Source organism: Theropithecus gelada, chromosome 12 (genome assembly GCF_003255815.1).
Source record: "Theropithecus gelada isolate Dixy chromosome 12, Tgel_1.0, whole genome shotgun sequence".
In the NCBI taxonomy this organism is placed as follows: Eukaryota; Metazoa; Chordata; class Mammalia; order Primates; family Cercopithecidae; genus Theropithecus; species Theropithecus gelada.
This window is the reverse complement of record NC_037680.1, coordinates 55,036,558-55,059,356: the sequence shown is the minus strand read 5'-3', so window position 1 is coordinate 55,059,356 and position 22,799 is coordinate 55,036,558. Positions and strand designations below refer to the sequence as shown.

At 34.5% G+C, this 22,799-nt stretch overlaps 1 protein-coding gene across 4 annotated transcripts in view; it reads left to right on the top strand.

Annotated features, from left to right (window-relative positions):
- Nucleotides 1-22,799, top strand: part of TTN (titin) — a 272,326-nt gene that overhangs the window by 152,734 nt on the left and 96,793 nt on the right. For 3 of the 4 annotated variants that reach the window (XM_025405605.1, XM_025405603.1, XM_025405604.1), the window contains 26 exons: nt 2,373-2,453; nt 3,369-3,443; nt 4,052-4,141; nt 4,573-4,635; nt 4,895-4,984; nt 7,228-7,278; nt 7,801-8,202; nt 8,359-8,637; nt 8,884-9,159; nt 9,296-9,435; nt 9,757-9,883; nt 9,977-10,240; nt 10,524-10,790; nt 10,931-11,194; nt 11,281-11,420; nt 11,563-11,689; nt 11,815-12,081; nt 12,194-12,460; nt 13,301-13,567; nt 13,658-13,797; nt 14,230-14,356; nt 15,149-15,291; nt 19,177-19,300; nt 19,841-20,107; nt 21,796-21,893; nt 22,550-22,718. In XM_025405605.1, the coding sequence (XP_025261390.1) occupies nt 2,373-2,453; nt 3,369-3,443; nt 4,052-4,141; nt 4,573-4,635; nt 4,895-4,984; nt 7,228-7,278; nt 7,801-8,202; nt 8,359-8,637; nt 8,884-9,159; nt 9,296-9,435; nt 9,757-9,883; nt 9,977-10,240; nt 10,524-10,790; nt 10,931-11,194; nt 11,281-11,420; nt 11,563-11,689; nt 11,815-12,081; nt 12,194-12,460; nt 13,301-13,567; nt 13,658-13,797; nt 14,230-14,356; nt 15,149-15,291; nt 19,177-19,300; nt 19,841-20,107; nt 21,796-21,893; nt 22,550-22,718 (4,605 nt within the window). Of the gene's footprint in view, nt 1-79; nt 149-2,372; nt 2,454-3,368; nt 3,444-4,051; nt 4,142-4,572; nt 4,636-4,894; nt 4,985-7,227; nt 7,279-7,800; nt 8,203-8,358; nt 8,638-8,883; nt 9,160-9,295; nt 9,436-9,756; nt 9,884-9,976; nt 10,241-10,523; nt 10,791-10,930; nt 11,195-11,280; nt 11,421-11,562; nt 11,690-11,814; nt 12,082-12,193; nt 12,461-13,300; nt 13,568-13,657; nt 13,798-14,229; nt 14,357-15,148; nt 15,292-19,176; nt 19,301-19,840; nt 20,108-21,795; nt 21,894-22,549; nt 22,719-22,799 lie in introns of all 4 variants that reach the window. The other variant, XM_025405602.1, reaches the window with a different exon arrangement.

The following is a 22,799-nucleotide window of genomic DNA, read 5'->3' as shown; positions in this document are numbered from 1 at the left end:
TGATTCTTGGAGTAGAAAGTTAATCACTTGCTTCAGATTAAATATACAAACGATAAAAGTAAAATCATATTCTTTAAAGCTGTTCCAAAGAAGAAAGTTCCTGAAAAACCTGAGGTTCCAGAAAAAGTGGAGCTTACACCTCTGAAAGGTATTTCACAGGCTGAAAAATACATACTTACGTGGTAGCCCTTTTCCTGACTCCTCGCTCTTTCTGCCTCCATTGAATGTTCTGTCTCTCTTTTTCAATCATCAGAGAGTAGTCCCATTCATTTCTTATATTTCTGTGGCTTTTATGGTCCTGGCTCATAAGTGTGGCTTCCTTTGTCTCCCATCCCTTTCATACATTGCATAGACATGGTCTATCTTCGTCTCATCTGCATATGTCTTCTTGCATTTTCCTAAACTTAAAAATATCAAATTTTACTGGTTAGCCAAAATTGACACCAAGAGACATGTGAGATTAAAATGCTGAGAGCTATTAGTAAACTGTTTTGACATTTCCCTGACATAAGCATTTTAGCCAATGTAATAAGCATTAAAAATAAGTCCTATCTTTCTTTTATATTATTAAGGTTATTTGTAGGGATTTCCTTAGGACTTTCGTGTCAGTCTCTTCTCACTGGCTCTAAGGCATTCTCTGAGGTGTACAGAATTCACATTTCAGAAAAATTTCCTTATTACTGTAGGTAATTTTTAAAATGTATTTTTCTGTAAACAGTATTTTCCCTAATAAGGTCTCATCTAAAATTAGACCCTAAAGAAAACTAAATGAATTATAAGAGTCTAGAAAACATCTATCAAAAATAAACTTAATTTTTCTAGTGGGTAGCAGTGTTCTGTTCAAGTAATCAACACATTCAGACCTAGAAATTAAGACTGTTTCTGGTCACTCTGAAATTTTGGGGAAAAAAGTCATCCATATAAATATACATTTCCTGATTTCATAAAGGGGAGATTACAAAATAATGTTATCATGGATATTGATCATAAACATTTAAATAGCACATAATCACATATAATGACTTTAAAAATAATAGCTACAATGGTGGGTTCTCAAATATCAATAAGATTTTTAAAATAAAATAATAATATAAAAAACGCACAGATATATTTTCACTATGTCCATTTATATCAGTAAAGAAAATCTATATTATGCCTCCTCGCTTTACATTAATTAGATGCATGTGCTTCCTTCTGGGTTTGAGCAATAAAAATAGTTACTAAGAAGATTGGTACCTTTAAAATAGTATTGAAGGCCAACACAATTTATCCTGGATAAAATATGTAATGTTTAACTGTAAAATTTTTACCTAAAATATTTGGCATTAGAAAAAAATGATTATTCAAAATGAAATACATATTTGCCTATTGCAGGTTTAAATTTTTGAAATAAGAGTTAAGCAATGTTATCTTTATCACATAAAAAAATTTAATGAGTTGCAAATATCTTGTTTGAAGCCCTAAATAGGAAATTTTACAGAAATATCTAAAAATTCAGCTTTCTGACAGTGAGTAAATAGTTACATGATACAAATAAATACTGTTCTAAATTAGATTTTAATTGACATTAGTAGAGAGGAAAAAGGTTTAATAATCACTACGTGTTCCTTTCTTTCACCATTCAAATCTGTGAGGGCCGTAATAGCAAAAGAGGCCGCTCTATAAAATAGCATCACCCAGCATGCTCAGTATTCACTGTAGAGGAAATTAATTTTGAATTCCTTGCATTCCTTAATTTGAATGAAGAACATTTTCTTATTCACGAAAAATGAGCTTCCAACACCAGCTTTGAGATTTTATAATTCTATAATTTTAAATATTTTATCCAGTATTATTTCAAAAAGGAAATCTTAAGAAAGGATACTCTTTTTCTGTTCAGAAAGTGAGATATGGCCCTTCCCCAGCATCAAAGTCACAAATCGGAACCCTTGGCCACCGTCTGCCCTCAGTGGAGAAGACTGAATGATGGCACTAACACTTGCCAGTATCATTTTCATACATTTAGTGGTTGGGGAGGTAACATCGTAAATTTGGACAATCTGCAGTTGCAGTTTGGGACAAAGATGCTGACCCTATAATTTGATTAAAGATTCATAAAGTCAGTACAGAGCAACATCCTCTACAAGCATTTAAAATGAATACATTTGCCTGCAGTTAATGGAGTTGAATTTCATCACAAGGCTGTATAGATATTTATACAGAGGAGATAACTTGAAATGTATCATTTAAACTTAAATTCTGTGGTATTTATATGCAGTGAAAATTGTTACTTAATGCACTACAGTTAACTAGTTTTAGGAGAGACATTTTTCTTGTTGAAATTCCGTTTTTATATAAATTCACTTCAAAATTTGAAATCATATTCTTTTAAGTGCCTGGAGGTGAAAAGAAAGTTCGCAAATTACTTCCTGAACGTAAACCTGAACCAAAGGAAGAAGTTGTTCTGAAAAGCGGTATAGTATTTCTCGACCATTCTGTCAGCGTTAAGTAATTTTAAAAATGAACTTGAAAGCTTACAAAATGTTTCTGTCCTTTGGTTTTCTTTGAATTGGTTTGCTATTTATCAAAATTTGTTTGTAGTTTCACTGAAAATTAAGAAAAATGTCATTTCCAGATCTTTTTTTTTTTAAAAAGACAGAAATTTTGTGAGCATTCACAGTATTTTGAAATTTAAAATGTTAGTAGGCATAACTAAGTTGATAATATTCTAAACTAACAACAACCATGACTGCCATTTTCATAACCAAATTATGTAGTAAAGTACACTAAATCTATTAAATACCTTACATGAAACTACTTTAGCTTAAATTCAATATTCAGTTTTAAAGCATGACACAGGATCACCACAACTAATAAATAACATCCTTAAAAAACTGAACATTTCTTTCCGACTAATACAATATTAAAGAATGTGAAACAAGATAGTCAAATGAAGAATTAAGTTCTAACATTGTCTTCACATAGAATTCTGATTTTTAGGCTACCTTTCTTTAGATATCTCTGCTTAAGTAAACTTTCTACTTATTTACATACTCATTAAATCATTAACATTTAATTATTATTACAATTCGTTGCTATTCAAATTATTTATTTTGTGTTGGAGCTGTTTCTCCCACAGACTTGTCTCAGAATATACCCTCTATCAAGACAGAAACAAAGTAACTTTGAGTGCTATTATAATTAACGTAACAACCTTTGATTCAAAAAAAAAAGAAAAAACTTTTAGTGTAAATGCTTACTTTCCAGAGTGCTAGGTAGCATGCTTTTTTTCATTTTCCTTGCTTTGTACATTATTTGCATTTGTCAAGCTTATTCAACATCTTCATTAGTTTGTCTTGGTTTACATATAAACCTTTTTGTCTTTAAAGTTCTAAGAAAAAGACCTGAAGAAGAAGAGCCTAAAGTAGAACCTAAAAAACTAGAAAAAGTTAAAAAACCTGCAGGTAGGAATCTCAGTGACAATTTGTAAGAATATCTTTTAACAAAATGGACATTTAACAAAAGGTTTATCTTGTAAACATAAATGAAGTTAGATGTAAACATGGCTTCATATTTCATCTGTGATGTAGTCTTTGTTTTCCATTGTCTGCTTTCTGTTTAAATAGTTTTAGAGTAATTCCCAAATCCATTCATGTATTTCCCTGCACTTCATTCTTATCATTCCTTTGCAACTTAAGTTCCTCCAGTAGAAATGACTGAAATAATGAAGTGGCTATTCATGGGAGGTTGTCAGCAAAGGTTTCATAATCTGGGAGCTTTTAAATGGATTGGCTTTTATCATTAGCCTCTTCTCAAAGGGTGTAATTATTGGGAACTATTATAGAAGTGATTTAGAAGGAGAGAGCTATGGGGAGTGGAAGACAAGTTGATGGAATAAAAGGAAGAAAAATAAATGAAAGCAGAGTCAAGAAAATAAAATAGAAATTGATAAACTATAAGGTTTTTTAAAAAACCATCAATAGAGTTTTTGAAAAATAAATTGATATTTCAGATGAGTTGCTCCCTAAATATTCAAATATTAACACTAAAAAAAAATCTTATTATCTTAAAGTACCAGAACCACCACCTCCAAAACCTGTTGAAGAGGTTGAAGTACCTACTGTTACAAAAAGAGAAAGGAAGATTCCTGAACCAACAAAAGGTACAAATCTACTGGCATTCTTAGTTGTCTCTAAAAATGCAAATATGTATCATTTAAAATATTGTTACACTGACATAAAGATTTGAACACATGACCTTAATCTGTTCATCACATATGGCTTAATTTTCTTTACCATCTCACTCTCCTATGCAATTGGCTAATGATTACCCAGTTGCAAAATAAGTTACCAGAAAAAAAAATTGTATTTATGGGCAATGAGATAAATAACAACATTAAAACCAAGAACATTGCCTTACTATATTTTCCAAATATTTTGTTTAAAATGAAAACTAATCAAATACTTGATTTGATAATTATATGTATATAAATTCTAATATCTTCCAAGATATGTGGGCTTAATTTTGGTTTTGACTTTGTGAAAAACTTCAAAAATCCTGTAATAATCTGCCCTCTACTCTTAATTATTTCAGTGCCTGAAATCAAGCCAGCAATACCTCTCCCTGGACCTGAACCGAAACCAAAGCCTGAAGCAGGTGAGCAAGCTTATCCTCAATGTCAACAGCATATTCCTTCTTGATTCACACACATAACATGTACTTAATAAAAGATAGTAGGTGAAAGTCAGTATGTATCAAATGATTTCTGATGTTTCAATATGTTTAACATACTATTCTCTTAAAAACTAGTTATTCAAAGATTTCAAAATTATATCAGAAGAGGCAAATAAGCCACCGAATAAGCTTTTAGGAAGTGACAAATTGATACATTAATGCAATGGACATCTCTCTACAGAAGTGAAAACAATCAAACCACCTCCTGTGGAACCTGAACCAACCCCCATCGCTGCCCCAGTAACAGTGCCGGTGGTTGGAAAGAAAGCAGGTATTTATCCTGTAGCTTTCTTTTTGCTAGTTTGTTTTGGTGACTTAATAAAAGTATTCACACTTGATTAAAATTCAAGCCCTGTTGATGTTGCAACATAGGTATCATTTCAACTTTAGAGGTTTATGATAAGTTTCTAGCCTTTCTTCATCTAATATCTTTTATCCACCTTGTCTCCTGCCCAGTGGGTGAATATTGTGCCTTAATTGGAATGTACATTCCCGGGTTGCGCCATTTCTTTCATATGCTTTGGAGATTAAGTAATGAATATGTTTGGGGCTGATAAAAACTAAGGAGACAGGCAGAGACCCTATAAGGGTATACATATAAGAATCCCATGAAGCTTCAAATTTTCCTTACACCCTATTGGAACTATTTCTCTTTTTTAAAAAAGTCTGTATATTGGGATAATGTAAAAGTTCTGGAAATGGATAGTGTTGATGGTTGTACAACATTGTGACTGTATTTCATGCAACTGAATTGTATACTTAAAAATGGCTAAAATAGTAAATTTTATGTTAGGTATATTTCACCACAAAAAAAAGAAAAAGAAAAAAGAGACTCCATAGTTCAGTCTTTTAATCTGTATAAGGAATTAGATCAATAATAATTTTCTTAAATGTTCTAACTTAATGGTATAGATATCTCAAGTCCAAACTTAAAGCACCTATTAGTTGTATATGAACTATTTAGTATAGTTCATCATTTAAGTGATAATTTGAGATATAATTGATCAAAACTAATTTGATATGCAATTGATAGTCATTGATAAACACACATGCTATTTGCCCTCTGGCTCACTATCTGGCTGACAAGATCATTCATATCCCCAACCTCAGCATCATGAAATATATCCACATAACAAAATTGCACATGCATCCCATGAGTTTAAAAGTTGAAATTATTTTTTAAAAAAAGAAAAAAATAACAAAACCAAAAATAAAACAAAGTAAATTTAAAGTGGGGTGTGGGGGGAATGCATATATTGATAATTTTTTAAGATGTGAAGAATCTAAGATATTCAATGTAATGCCTTGACAATTTGTTCCTATGGAAAAATGATCATCTTCACTGATAAAGCACAAAATAAAAAATTCAGGGTGAATAAAAAAAGAAAAAGAACTATTTGTTACATTCCACAATGAGATGTGCATAGCCCCTGGGAATAACATTTAGAAATATCCATAATAGCTTGACAGAGAGATTTTTGAATTTAATTTTCTGAACCTAATAAAAATTGATTATATCTTTAATAAATCAATAAAACGATTCAGAAAAATTATATTATTTTAGATTATTCATTCAATAATTATATAGTCATTTTATATTTGTTTATATATTTTTATATAAATTATTTAGAAATTTTTTTATTTAAAATTATCTCAAAATATTTGGAGTTTACCATGTTTAATGACATGAAAAAATATACTATATTCTTTTGACTGTAGTTTAATTTTTAATATTTATGTTATATTTTGTCACTGATGTTTATGATTTGGGCATTACTCTTTTAAACTTTTATAATGTCAATGTAGTACTTTTATTATTCAGAAAAAGGTGATGAATTGCTCTTGGCTAATTAAGTATGTATAAAAATAAAGCTATTCTCAGTTATCCTGGGGGCTGAGGCTAGCGAACTCGTTCCACAGTTTTTACTGTCCTGTATTAATAATGGAATCAAAATGTCAGAACTCTCTTGCTTCTGCTTTACTTCATTGTCTAAGGGAAATCTTCAAAGAAACTCATGCATGTGTGGTACGTGGACTCTTTTTCTTTAGTCTTCCCTGGATTTGTCTGCCCAATTTAGACATAAAAAGAAAGTCTTTTGGTAACTTCTCGGCCATTTCCCTTTTCCCTACACTGATTTCTTATTGACAAAACCTTATTTCCTTGGCTCACATAATCAGGACATACATAAACATATAAAATATTTTGCATAGTTAGGCAGGAGCAAAACTTTTCCTCACAAGGCAACAGTAAGCCTTCCAAAAATGGGAAGAGAATAAGGCACTTGCTGAAAGAATCTGTTAATCCTAAATATGTTGGCAATTTAGCTTGAGCTCTGCAATCTCAGAATATGCCTTCCTGGAAATATGATTATGCATAGAAGTCATATAAATGAAACCAATTTCTCTTTATGCATTAATATTTATAATGGAGCATGACTCACCCTCCATGGTTTACTATTAAACATGAAATAAGTCCGAAAAGTGTTTAAATGCTGAGTTTTATTTTTATTTCAGAAGCCAAAGCACCTAAGGAAGAGGCTGCCAAGCCAAAAGGTCCTATCAAAGGTGAGATTCGTTTTTCTAGTACTTGTATTGTAACCTTCCACTCTGAATTTCCAAAGTTCATATTCAAGGGGAAAAAAATTACAAAATTTATAACAATTTTTATTTTTTCTAATTGATTCTACTAAAACTAGCATGTTTTCTGATATTTCAAATAATACACTTTTAGTATTATGCAAGGAGGTTAAAAATATATATATATATATACCAACTGTGTTTAAGCATAGCAAATCCTATAAGTTCTTAGCTTCATTTTTCATATGCATGATATTTATACATGGCAGATAAAATAATTAGACATTAATCTGGCTATTTTATACTTCAGATTAAAACTTGAGAAAAGGAGCATTTATGATTCATGGATTCCTTATACCATCTCATTTTCTTGTCTGAAACAAGGCAGTATAAATTCAATTGACCTTTCAATTGCCTGGTCTGGCTGGTTTTACCCAGCAGGCAGCCAAGTATGAATTTTCTGACTCCTATGGAGATGCCAAATCAACTTTTTATTTTACTTTGAATTAGGTGTAGCCAAAAAGACTCCTTCACCAATAGAAGCCGAAAGGAGAAAATTAAGGCCAGGAAGTGGTGGAGAGAAACCTCCTGATGAAGCCCCATTCACCTACCAGCTAAAGGCTGTGCCATTGAAGTTTGTGAAAGAAATCAAAGACATCGTCTTGACTGAATCAGAGTTCGTTGGCTCTTCAGCAATCTTTGAATGTTTGGTCTCCCCCTCCACTGCAATTACAACCTGGATGAAAGATGGTAGCAATATCCGTGAGAGCCCCAAGCACAGGTTTATTGCAGATGGTAAAGACAGAAAGCTGCACATCATTGACGTTCAACTTTCCGATGCTGGTGAATACACCTGTGTTTTACGTTTGGGAAACAAAGAAAAGACCTCCACGGCTAAACTTGTTGTAGAAGGTAATTTCCAGTCTTCTGAACATAATCTATATTAAACTTCAATGTAACAAACCTTAGTAGCAACATGCATTGCAGTTTTACAAAACCTCTTATTTCCAAGTTTTATTTCATTGAAAATATTGTATTTATTGAAATATATACTGAAATTCTTCACAGAACTTCCTGTGCGTTTTGTAAAAACACTGGAAGAGGAAGTCACAGTGGTCAAAGGACAGCCATTGTACTTGAGCTGCGAGTTAAACAAAGAGCGTGATGTTGTCTGGAGGAAGGATGGCAAGATTGTGGTGGAGAAACCTGGCCGAATTGTGCCGGGCGTCATTGGCTTGATGCGGGCCCTGACCATCAACGATGCAGATGACACAGATGCTGGAACATACACAGTTACTGTGGAAAACGCCAACAACCTGGAGTGTTCATCTTGCGTAAAAGTAGTAGGTTAGTACTTTCCTGGAAGATTTTTTCAGCTTATTACCACACTAAGAAAATGGAAGAAAGGACTTCGTTTCCCAGTATTACAATATCAGAAATCTTGTACCTAAAAGGGGAATAACAATATATCCTATAGTGGATTAATTATGCCCAATTTTGTGAAATTTTTCCTATTTCTGAAATTTACTAAGGAAGCTATGTATATTACTTGTTCAGATCTTAATCATTTTTCCTGATTTTATTTTCATATAGAAGTCATTAGAGATTGGCTGGTGAAACCTATAAGAGATCAGCATGTGAAACCCAAAGGGACAGCTATTTTTGCCTGTGATATAGCAAAAGATACTCCAAACATTAAGTGGTTCAAAGGATATGATGAAATCCCTGCAGAACCAAATGATAAGACTGAAATACTGAGAGATGGAAATCATCTATACCTCAAAATTAAGAATGCTATGCCAGAAGATATTGACGAATATGCAGTGGAAATTGAAGGAAAAAGATACCCTGCAAAGCTGACACTTGGAGGTATGAAAATCCTACCTTTTATTCGAAATATAAGTTTTGTATATGTGTAAAGCCAAATAACACACCAAAACACATAAAAGCAAAGCATTGTTGGATTGTCTAAAGCATTATGTTACTTCATCCCTGACCAATACAGAGCGTGAAGTTGAACTGCTTAAACCAATAGAGGATGTAACCATTTATGAGAAAGAAAGTGCAAGCTTTGATGCAGAAATCTCAGAGGCAGACATTCCTGGACAATGGAAACTGAAAGGAGAACTTCTAAGGCCCTCACCTGTGAGTAATTTCACATTTTAAATTGTTAGTCATATAAAATAACCACATCCTATATTCAGTATCTACTTCCCAGATTCAGGTTCCTTTAATAATAATGGAGTTAATAATAATGGAGTCTTCTAAAGTCTCCAAGAAGGAAAGAAAGTTTACATATCATTTGGGGACAACTTGAACAATTTTTGTACAATGTTATGACAGGGAATTCTCTGCTTACTTTTATTAGTAGTAATTTTTAAAACTCTATAGAAATCTGTATCTGAAACATTTCTCCTATAGGGAATTTATCTCTTTCAAATGGTTACTAAAACTATTGTTTTTCAGACTTGTGAAATCAAAGCAGAAGGTGGAAAACGCTTCTTAACTTTGCACAAAGTCAAACTGGACCAAGCTGGTGAAGTCCTCTACCAGGCCCTGAATGCAATTACAACTGCCATTTTGACAGTAAAAGGTATGGGCCTTTTAGAATTCAGGGAGGGGGCTCAACTTCATTTCACATCCCTATGCATTCTGAAAAGCCTCATTCTTAATGTCTGATTTTCAGAAATCGAACTTGACTTTGCTGTGCCCCTGAAGGATGTCACTGTTCCAGAAAGGCGACAGGCTCGATTCGAATGTGTCCTCACCCGAGAGGCAAATGTTATATGGTCCAAAGGACCCGATATAATCAAGTCATCTGACAAATTCGATATCATTGCTGATGGAAAGAAACATATTCTTGTTATTAATGATTCTCAATTTGATGATGAAGGGGTCTATACTGCTGAAGTAGAGGGCAAGAAGACCTCAGCTCGGTTATTTGTCACAGGTAAGAGAGCTAATGAGATCTGTGACATCCCATAAAAGCATGCAAATATATGACTTTAAAGATAGGACACCAAGTTCTAAAAGCTGTGATAATCAGCATCACTAATTAACTTTCACAGTGTTACCAAAACAACCCCCTGAATTTTTTTTTAGTGGCACTCTATTTGGAAAGATGAATAAATAAGTGTCATGTGAAATGGGTCCCTTTTACTCAGACAGATTAGAATGGAATGTTTCTGAAGGTGAATTGTGTTTCTGAGGCATTATCTATGCTTGCATTTCAGGTATAAGACTGAAATTCATGTCGCCTCTTGAAGATCAGACAGTAAAAGAAGGTGAAACAGCAACTTTTGTATGTGAACTTTCTCATGAAAAAATGCATGTAGTCTGGTTCAAAAATGATGTCAAACTCCACACAAGCAGAACAGTACTCATCTCTTCTGAGGGCAAGACTCACAAATTGGAAATGAAAGAAGTGACACTGGATGATATATCTCAGATAAAAGCTCAAGTCAAGGATCTGAGCTCCACAGCACAGCTGAAGGTCTTAGGTAAATGTAACCAACTATAACCAGAGAGCCAGTTTCTGAATCATGGGAGTGGGGAATAATAAAATATTTTGCAACCTTTTACTCTTTAATAAACTTTAGTTTTCACATTCTTCTAATTTGATGCTAAATGTTATTTACAGAGGCTGATCCCTACTTCACTGTGAAATTACATGACAAAACTGCAGTGGAGAAGGATGAGATTATTTTGAAGTGTGAATTGAGCAAGGATGTACCAGTGAAATGGTTCAAAGATGGTGAAGAGATTGTCCCTTCACCCAAATATTCTATCAAGGCAGATGGCCTGCGCCGCATTTTAAAAATCAAAAAGGCAGAACTTAAAGATAAAGGCGAATATGTGTGTGACTGTGGCACAGACAAGACCAAGGCAAATGTTACTGTTGAGGGTGAGTTGCTCGACAATGTAAAATTTACCGTATCTGAATCTGTAGTTTATTAGTTCGGTCATGCTAACAAAACTGTATCATTTCAGCTCGACTAATAAAAGTGGAAAAGCCTCTGTATGGAGTGGAGGTGTTTGTTGGTGAAACAGCCCGCTTTGAAATTGAACTTTCTGAACCTGATGTTCACGGCCAGTGGAAGCTGAAAGGAGAGCCTTTGACAGCTTCCCCTGTAAGTCAAGATTAGCTAATCATATAGGAGAGGGGTTCCTTGGTTGTATAGGGTGAAAAAAGGCATAAAATATCTTGATGATTTGTAGGAATAACTATGTAAATGATGTTTTTTCTTTCCTTCTAATCCTCACTCCAAACAGGACTGTGAAATCATTGAGGATGGGAAGAAGCATATTCTGATCCTTCATAACTGTCAGCTGGGTATGACAGGAGAGGTTTCCTTCCAGGCTGCTAATGCCAAATCTGCAGCTAATCTGAAAGTGAAAGGTATGCTCTACTTGTCGGCCACATTTTTGTATTTTCTCTGCAAGACTTCCTGATACACCCCTGCATTGATCAAGGGTCCTCAATGGAAACATATTCTGACTTCATCCACTGTCCACTTCTTTCAGAATTGCCTCTTATCTTCATCACACCTCTCAGTGATGTTAAAGTCTTCGAGAAAGATGAGGCTAAGTTTGAGTGTGAAGTATCCAGGGAACCCAAAACATTCCGTTGGCTAAAAGGAACCCAGGAAATCACAGGTGATGACAGATTTGAGCTTATAAAGGATGGCACTAAGCATTCAATGGTGATCAAGTCGGCTGCTTTTGAAGATGAAGCAAAATACATGTTTGAAGCTGAAGATAAGCACACAAGTGGCAAACTGATCATTGAAGGTAAATAGTTTTATCAAATAGTCCACCCCAAAATCATTTTTTTGCCTTTACTTTTATATTTCTTCTTTAAAGTGCTTCAATTAATAAGTTCTTTTTTTTTTCTTCTTGATAGGAATCCGGCTTAAATTTCTCACTCCTCTCAAGGATGTAACTGCCAAAGAGAAGGAAAGTGCTGTGTTTACTGTGGAGTTATCTCATGATAACATCCGAGTTAAATGGTTCAAGAATGACCAGCGCCTACACACCACCAGGTCGGTCTCAATGCAAGACGAAGGGAAAACTCATTCAATCACATTCAAAGACCTGTCTATTGATGATACCTCTCAAATTAGAGTAGAAGCTATGGGGATGAGTTCAGAAGCTAAACTCACTGTGCTTGGTAAGTGCTTTTTAAATTTTAATTTTATTGCATTAAATTCAGCAGAAATTTGTGGAGTATCTATTCTATAAAATAGTCTTCTAAGTGTTATATTGCATGAAAGCAGCCCAACTCCTTATGAAGGTATCATATATGTAATAGGGCTTATTTCTAAAACATTTTACCTTCATTACTGTAAATTAATGAAGATTCTAGCTTATGCCCACAAAATAGCCAGTTAAAAGCAAACTGAAAATTTTTCATTAATTATTGAGCCCTGTCATGTTTAAAACAGGAATATATAAATACTTTCTATCTCTTCATTTTATCAAAATTATTTCAGAGGAATGTTTTTCAAGTTTCCCATAAGAGAAGATATTATATAACCTACATTAACAAGCCTCATTTTCTTGGCCACCTAATATCAACAAGATTAAATATGAAGGCTAACATATATAGACTTGATTAAAGGCAAACTATTAATTGATTAAGAAAAACTAACAATGTGAACCTGAAAGCTTAAAAGTAAACTAGACATAATAGAGTTGCTAAGAAATTAGAAATTTATCCAAATAATGGAGGAATATAAAATTGTATTTGAAGCTAAATTTCAGTCTTTTTGGCTACTGTTAACAAAATGTTTCAAAATTCAATATGAATGGATTAGATCTTGATAAATCCCATGCACTGATTCCCTTTCTAATATTTAGAGAACTTTTGAACATAAACAGGTTAAATGATTGAACACTTGACACAATTTAAAAATATACTGAGAACTCTAATTGTCTCTTAAACTTTCCAAGAGATCGTCATTTCCCTAAGGTGATTAATAAAACTTTTTCACTTACACTTTACTTGCAGAGGGAGACCCGTATTTTACAGGAAAACTTCAAGATTATACTGGTGTAGAGAAAGATGAAGTTATTCTACAGTGTGAAATTAGCAAAGCAGATGCACCAGTGAAATGGTTTAAGGATGGGAAGGAAATAAAGCCATCCAAAAATGCTGTTATTAAGGCAGATGGCAAGAAACGCATGCTAATCCTAAAGAAAGCCTTGAAATCGGATATTGGACAGTACACCTGTGACTGTGGGACAGATAAGACCTCAGGAAAACTTGACATTGAGGGTAAGGAAATTTCCATGAGTTTCACTCTTGAAGCATTGGGGTTATTTGTGCCAGAGGCTAATGACCCATGCTGGCCCTTCACTTTTCTAGATCGGGAAATTAAACTGGTGCGACCCCTGCACAGTGTGGAGGTGATGGAGACTGAGACGGCCCGCTTTGAAACCGAAATCTCTGAAGATGATATCCACGCCAACTGGAAACTCAAGGGAGAGGCCCTACTCCAAACACCTGTAAGGCTATTTCTGAACTTGTCAACACCTAAACGAGCTGTGTGAATTAGAAAAGGACAGGTGAAAGTCAGAGTGCATGCAGGACATTTAAAACATGATAGTTTCTCTATCAGACCCTAAGCCAAAGAGAGATGTCAGGGTCTATGAATGGGCTCAGACTGGCACACTTGCATTACTTTCGATCCAGCAGAGTGGGTATAAGGTTGTAGATACTCTGTGATGCTGCTGGTTGGCTCAGAATTATACAGCTAAAATAAATGTGGCTTTCCTCTTAGTACTTGTAAGCTTTACTTCCTAAAAAAGAGCTCAAAGTTATATAAAGTTTCACTACCATTTATTTGTTGCATTCCTTTAATTAAGATATTCTATCCTTAGAAAAAAAATTCAAAGAAAATTATTTTCTATGAAAGTTTTTCTATTTTGTTGGTACAGGATTGTGAAATTAAGGAAGAAGGCAAAATACACTCCCTTGTTTTGCACAACTGTCGCCTGGACCAGACTGGTGGGGTGGATTTCCAAGCTGCCAATGTTAAATCTAGTGCTCACCTCCGAGTTAAGCGTAAGTATTGTATGTTTTTGAGGAAAATTAAATAAACACTTTTTCAGAAAATGAATGTGAGTGAAATTAATTGGAATTATTTTATTAGTTAGAAAATATTGTTAAAACACAAAAACTGGCTCTCTTTGCCACTTTGACATTCCAATACAGAAGTGGTTCAAATTGTAAAATTTTGGAAATTTTGTTGACCTTGCCATTTGAACAAAAGAAAATTTAGCAAATCAGATTTTCCCGCTCTGTAGTCCTCTCATTGAAAGTAGATACACATACAATAAGAATCTAACTCAGAACCCTTAAAGACCACTTCCCTCAAGTGACTGTGCAACTAGAGCACCAGAAAGACAAACTTTGCTGTGTGAGCATGTCAGATTCAAGAAAGAACGTGGAGAGCATTAGGCTAACATTTCTGGAAGGTGCAAAGTGTTTGATGGATAGGGACAGCCTCTGATTGAGGGCCCCTTGTCCTCTCCCAATCAGAGTCTTAGTTATTTTGGAAGTCACATACCTTATGTAGCAAGAAGAACTTGACGCCTGGCAGAGAGACAGATGCAGCAGAGATTTCTCGCTGACCTTGTACGTCAGAACGAAAGGGCCCCTACATATACTCGCTCTCCGGCTAGCAGCTCTCCCCTTCTCAGCACCATAAGGCCACGTTCACATGGGAGTTAAAATAGTGGCCAGTCCTGTGGCTTCTTGAAGAAAGCAACCATGAAGGTTCATATCTAAGTCTCTATTTATTCTTTTGGGATTACAAAATGAGTAATGCAAAGCTGTTTCTTCCCTCTCGAAAAGCACGAGTAATTGGTCTTCTGAGGCCTTTAAAGGATGTCACCGTGACTGCAGGGGAAACAGCCACCTTCGACTGCGAGCTCTCCTACGAGGATATCCCCGTAGAATGGTATCTCAAAGGGAAGAAACTAGAGCCCAGCGATAAGGTAAGAAGCAGGCATGCCTTGTCTTTCCCATTCTTTTTCTGGAGTTCTTCCACCTTCACTTGTATGTTCCTTATTCTTTGCTCTTTCTAATGTCTCTTCCTCTGCCTTCGCCTTTCTCTTTCCACCTTTAGCCTGATTTCTGCTGAAACTGTAAAGCCGATGTTTCCATTTTTTATTAGGTTTAACCTGATATTTTTATTAAAATAGAAATAAATTTAAAGTATGATCATGTTTTAGTTTTTTGGAGAAAAGGCAAGACTCATTGACTATCAATGGTAGTTTGTTTGATTACCCAGAAGACAGGAAGGATCAAAAAGACTTTCTGACTGCATGCTCTGCAACCATGGTGCACATTAAGTTTTAAGATTAATGCTCTCCATCCTATCTAGTGTTCTGCATATAACGGGATTAAGAGGAGAAGATTGAAATTCCATTTCGGGCAGTTGATCAAGTAGTTGAGATAACTTCTGGGCAGATTTTCTCTTCAAGCATTTCTCCAAAGCTATTTTTAACCTTCAAGTGCTTTGGGCTGTGTGATATCTGGAATGCAAGTGGACTATTTAAAGTGCAACTGATGGTACTGACAAGAAAGAAGGGCTCTGTGGTTATCCACATATGTGAATGAAATATTTTTTTAAAGCTTTGGTAAAGAACTAGCTCCTGCTGTTAACTTTTACTGACATTCTTTATGCCCAAGATTTTACCCATAAGTAAAAACTAAGGGATTATTCAGATAGGCCCACAATACACTTTGCCTAAATTGATCTGTATGTTTTGTTCCCAGAAACAACATATGTCTTTAAATTATCTTGACAATCCATCATTAATTTTGAATTCTTAAAATAAAATATATGGAATATGTCCAGCCTGGGTTGGAAATAAAGCACAAGAGAGTAAATTGTTCTATGACATTTTCCCCCAATATTTCAGAAATAATATTAAATGTGCTATAAAGATCTCAACAAAAATCAAACTTTGAAGACTTAAAGGAATATAATTAAAAAGTGATTCAGTTTAACAAAAAGCCACAAAGTTGACTGAAGTATTTGAAAGCAATGCCTTCAAGTAACTGCTCTGAAACAAACAAATAAACAACAACAACAAAAAACTAGTGTTCCACTACAGTGATTACAGGGTAATTCACTAACAGTTATCTGATAGGTAACACCTGACTGTTATACAGATAAGGAGATCTTCTTGGTCTCCTTTTCCACTGACCAGAAAAAGCAGCAGTACATTCCATTTGTAGCATGAGAATTAAGTTACATATGAGAAAACCTTCCTTACAATGAGGTCTTCTAAATATTGAACTGAGGGAGGCACCTCTACCTTCAAGCTTATTGTTTGAAAATATATATTTTTCGGCCGGGCGCGGTGGCTCACGCCTGTAATCCCAGCACTTTGGGAGGCCGAGGCGGGCGGATCACAAGGTCAGGAGATCGAGACCACGGTGAAACCTCGTCTCTACTAAAAATACAAAAAATTAGCCGGGCGCGGTTGTGGGCGCCTGTAGTCCCAGCTACTTGGGAGGCTGAGGCAGGAGAATGGCGGGAACCCGGGAGGCGGAGCTTGCAGTGAGCTGAGATCCGGCCACTGCACTCCAGCCTGGGCGACAGAGCGAGACTCCGTCTCAAAAAAAAAAAAAAAAAAGAAAAAAAAAAGAAAATATATATTTTTCCTATCATGCATGATTTAATTAACTTCATGTCTAAAGGCAGATAATAGGTTGACTTTTCAAGATTCTTTCTAGATCTGTAAATTCATGATTTATATATAGAAACACTGCTTAAGGACAAATATTATTTTTTCATTACCAAATATCTTTTTGTCATATTAAGAACTTCTTATTAAAAGATCATTCTCAGTTCTAATACAAAAACTGCACTATTTTAATTCAAATGTAGACTCCTAAAAATCTTATTCACATTTTTTTTTTTAATTCTTATTGTAACTAACATTTTTTCTAGGGTTAGAAAGGATCAGTTTACGATAATTCTATAGGGCCCGTTTACATCTCTTTTGGCATAGGAATTTTAATGCTTTACTCTAGGCACCCGAAATACTTTAGCCTTTTGTGAACTTGCTCTTGCATTACTTAAATGTCTCTTTTCAAAAAGAGCTTAAATATAAACTTTGAAGTAATAAAATCATTTTATTACATTTGGCAGATTTTGTTTAAATTAAGTCTATCAGAACAAACTTGCTCTTGTCAATGTAATTCCAACCTTTAATATTCACTTTTTGTAAAAATTTTAGCCTTCAAAACTGCAATAATCAAACAAGCAAAAACAAGCTATAGGAATAGGAAATATGAAGAGAAACTTGTAGACATGAGTTGTTTGCATTTTTTCTTCATTGTTGTAGTTGTTTTTGGCTGTCAGTTTAAGAAAGGACTGCCAAGTTCCAAATGGCATTTGATAATTTTAAAGTTAAATTTTAAATTTGAGAAGTTTAAACATAAAACTTTAATAGTTTTGTCACAGTCATAAGCCTACCATATTATAGTAATATGCTTCCATTTTAAATATTTTTTTTAAAATCTCTAACATTATTCCTACAATCTACTGCAAAATCTTCAACATTCATTTCATTGATTTATTTTTATAAGGTACCCCAGTTTTCCTTTTTTCTTTCTTTTAACATAGTGGGAGTAGATTGTGTACAAGCTGTTTATTGAGACATACTGCATTCTGAGCAGTGTCCTAGAGTAGCTACAGTGGAACTCAGATGATAAAGCAACATAATATTAATAGATAAAACATATCTGTGGGTGGGTTAGAAACTGAGACACCTTTTCAAATAGCCAAAAGTTGCATGTCAAAATTTATATTGAAATGTTATTAAAAAACAAATTTTCCCCATTTCAGCACCATGCCCTTGGATAAGTAGCTGTGTTCCAAGGACATGTTTAATTACCCTCTCCTAGCTGTTATTTTTCCTTATTATGTTTTTCGCTCACCCTCAATTATTAAGATAATTATGTGACTAACCATGCCCAGTTCTTAAAGAAGACACTTTCAGATGAAACCTTATTTCTGATTCTTTTCTTTACACCAGCATAATAAATAGTTCCACTGGTGAAAACCTTTACATTATTTTTAACTCTAAGTAAACTCTTAAGCAGTGCAAAATCAGTCTGGATGACAGGGCGCAGCTTCTTAGGAATTTTATATCATAGAACTGGAAGAACCCCCACATCTCTTATCTTTACTGTCAGAATGACCCTATCTGTCATACCATTGACATCTGATTTTCCCATTCCTGATGCTTAGACACATGAAAAGGGAAGAAGAGTCCAACCTTCATTTGCAGTTTTGAACAACATTAATAGGTTGTACCAATTATTTTAATCACAGGTTTAATTGGTTTGCAAAATAAGTTTAACTGCTAAAATAAATGGGAAGAAGAGTTATAGCTTGTTGTTGCATGGCGAACACCTTACATACAGAATATAAGGTTTACTTTTAGCTTGCCATAGCCGATATTTTTCTTTCATCCTTTCATGATTTCGCTTTTCTAAGTTCTTCCTTTATGTATATATAAGCCCAGTAGCAGAATGGGGGCACACATATATATACACAAATATATATGTGCCATATATCTACGCATATGCAAAAAAGACCACAAATGTAAACAGAAATCGGCCTGGGCAATTTCAACGTGAAAGGCCACCTAGCAGTTATATAAAGGTAACTATGAAAGCCTAAAATTTTCTTAAAAGATCCGAAACTATTGGTTGGAATTATTTTTGAATGCATATGTGCTAAATATATGATTATAAAACAACTTGGAAAGCTCTATTTCCATTTATTTTTATCTAAATGAATTAAATGCACCCATATACTAGATTGCTGTTTCATATATTCTTTTTTTTAAAACAACTAGGTGGTCACACGTTCAGAAGGAAAAGTTCATACACTTACTCTGAGGGATGTAAAGTTAGAAGATGCTGGGGAAGTCCAACTAACAGCAAAAGATTTCAAAACTCACGCCAACCTCTTTGTGAAAGGTAATTACAAGGCTTATTTTAAAAACATGTATAAGGCAGAGGCTCATAAATAATGCCAACTCTCAATTATCTTTATATGATGAGTACTATAGATGTTTAAAATCAACCAAATAATCAAAAGTCTAATTTTACTTTTTAGCATAACAAAATACTTCACAGGCTATCTTTTTAAAGAGTCAAAATTGACTAGCATAGGTTTTACTTCCTCCTTCCATCTCTATTGTTTTTCTTGCACATCCTAGATTTCCAAAAGCCAGCTGGAGGAAGAATTATTATCAAGCTAGGTATCCATCACTTTATTAACCAAGAGTTGGCTGTTATTTCCTTAATGTTTCCTAGTTTTTAAAAATGATTTTCCTCTTGTCTGTACAAATAATGATAAAATATCATTATTAGAGGAAAACGTCTGAGTGTAATCAAAACTTGAAAATAAAACTTAGGACAGAACAAAGCTCTGGAGATGGCAGGGAAAGTTGAGATGGTACCAAAACTCTTGGAGAAGGAAAGCAGTACCTTGGCTAATGAGTATGATTCTTTCAGAACCCCCAGTTGAATTCACTAAGCCTCTTGAGGACCAGACGGTCGAAGAGGGAGCCACTACAGTGCTGGAGTGTGAAGTCTCCAGAGAAAATGCTAAGGTGAAATGGTTCAAAAATGGGACAGAAATCCTCAAAAGCAAGAAGTATGAAATTGTTGCTGATGGCAGGGTCAGAAAACTTATTATACATGGCTGTACTCCAGAGGATATTAAAACATACACTTGTGATGCTAAGGACTTTAAGACTTCCTGTAACCTGAATGTCGTGCGTAAGTATTCTTCTTACAAAGGACTTGTCATTCGCAATTCTTTGATAACAACAACAAAACAACACAACACTTTTTGCATGCCCTTCTTGGCCTAACTGCATTTCTTGGCAACTTCTAGTATTGACACTGACCTAACCTGATCCTTTATGTGTTTAAAGAAAAAAAGAAAAGAAAAGTCTTATTCTATGTCTGGTCTGATTAATGATGGAGCAATCACTTTTCCCTATGCTTCTTTTCTCTCACTGAGTAGTGAGTAGATGTGCTCTTTGTCTACATGGGGTCAGTCTACTGTATGGATATCCTGATATGGATGAGGAGAAACTGAATTTTAAAGATAAGTAGGGAGTTCTAATTTTAAAAACAAAGTAAAAGTGATTTCCATGTGGAAGGAAAATGAATTTTCAGGTGTGGGGAACAACTAGAAAATGAGCATGAAATTTCAGTCTGAATAGGAGCATAATAGAGATCTGCTGTAATATGACAAAGCCTAGTCACATGATTCAATCTCTGAGAATAAGAATGGATAAGAAGATAGAGTAAGGCCCTGGATCCTTTGAGTCCTGGACTCTGCATGAAGAGAACTCTAATGGTTTTTAACATTACTTCTTCCTCTGGTGAAAAATGTAATGTCTTTTTTCAAAATGCCACATGCTAGCTTATTTGTTTCATTCATTCCTTTGTCCAGTGATGACATTTTTCTGCGTACTTTTGTGAAATATTTGTTTGTTTGGTTCGGTTGCTTCCCATCTGTCAACAGCTACAACCTAGTGACTCTGTGCTTCATGCATCTTGTACCATGTTTTTCTTACCACTTTGTGGTTGCTCTGCTCAAGCTTATGTCAAAGTAGCTTGTTGGGTCTCCTTCTTCCCCTCGACATCTACCTTCATTCCAAGAAGGCTCAGCTGCAAGGAGCGTATCTTCAAACCTATTAGCCAGCATTTGTCTCAGAATCTTATTGCTCAAGAATGGTCATCTTGGGAAGGACTCACAAGGACCTCTGAAAGAAGGAAGGACAAGGGGACAGCTCCCTAATTCTATACACTAGCTGAATTAATTCTAGAGATGAATGAAATAACAGATGTAAAATCCTAATCACCCTCCCATACAAAACACATTGCTTTATTGCACTAATAGATGCTATGCCTGACTTATATGTGATGTCTTCAAAGCTGATTTTTTTAAAAAGCAGAATATATGTTTCAATCACAGCCTCATGCCTCTTAGCCATACACAAGGCTGGCCGTAGTGCTTCACGTGTTTTATCTTTGAATTCTGCTAATTTCTCAAAGATTGTGCTGGGTGCCTTAAAGAAGACAATGTTTCTTTGCCACTGGTGTCTGCTGTTTCCTTTGACGTTATCTTTCAAGTCTGGTGCAGTACAAATGAAGATTTTTCCTCCAGCTATTATTCAAAAGAACTGAGATGGCTCCCTAGTATATATACTATACACACACACATGCACACTAGTTGAACATATAGAATGCCACATAATTTTATGTAAATTACAGAGATATCTAAAAAGCAAAGCATCATATCTGATGGGCTTCAAGTGATTTCAAAGTCAGTTGTAGTCTATTAAGATGGAAAGGTCCTATAAAAGAGTCACTTTTTCTTAATGAATACTATGGTAATGTCAGAGTAAATTTCCAGAAACCTCATTTTGAATTCTAATGACATTCTTTTACAGCTCCTCATGTGGAATTCTTAAGACCACTCACAGACCTTCAAGTTAGAGAAAAAGAAATGGCTCGATTTGAGTGTGAACTTTCCCGAGAAAATGCTAAGGTCTGTGATTGTATACCTGTCACCTTATACTGTCAAATAACTTTATATTTACTTTTGGTCTAGCCAAAATGGAAAAAAAAAAAGTTAGTCAAAACTTTCTCTTGTTACCACTTTACTTTTAAAGATAATTTTAGTATAAAATGTATTCTTGACTTTAATTGTTCTCTTTTTAGTATTATTAATTTATTATTACTTGAAAAACACTGGACTCACAATCAGGAGATTTAATTATTAGTTTGAACCATATAAAATTGCTGTTTTCTTAGATCAGTAAAAGTCAAATATCAGCAATTATATTTGTTTCAACTAAGTACCTCCTGTTGCCATTAACTACCGTTGGCAAGTTTCTAGCCTCAGTTTACACATCCAAGAAGTTAGTCTGCATGATGTCTAAGGCTCACTATAGCTCTAAACTTATATGATCCCATTGTTTTTAATAACTGATAATAATATCACAGCAGCTCACTTAACAGTAATTGGTAAGATTGTTCTTGCTTTTGGGGTTTGTTTATATTTGTGTCTGCTACCTTGGTTCTTCTTCAAACTATGAAGTCTCGTTAGTTGCTTTCAGAAAAACTCACGATCATAGTTTCTCTTAGGGACACCTGTGTGAAGGAACAACAAGAAAACTGATCATCTGTTTATCTTAAATATAGGTTCAGTGGTTTAAAGATGGTGCTGAAATTAAAAAGGGCAAAAAATATGACATCATATCCAAGGGAGCAGTGCGCATTCTTGTCATCAACAAATGTCTACTGGATGACGAAGCTGAATATTCCTGTGAAGTAAGGACAGCGAGAACTTCTGGCATGCTGACAGTTCTGGGTAAGAGGAAAGTCATTCTTTGTGAAGTATATGTGTTGGGAAAAAATAATAATTTCCAACTTAACTCAATGCGGCTTTTGT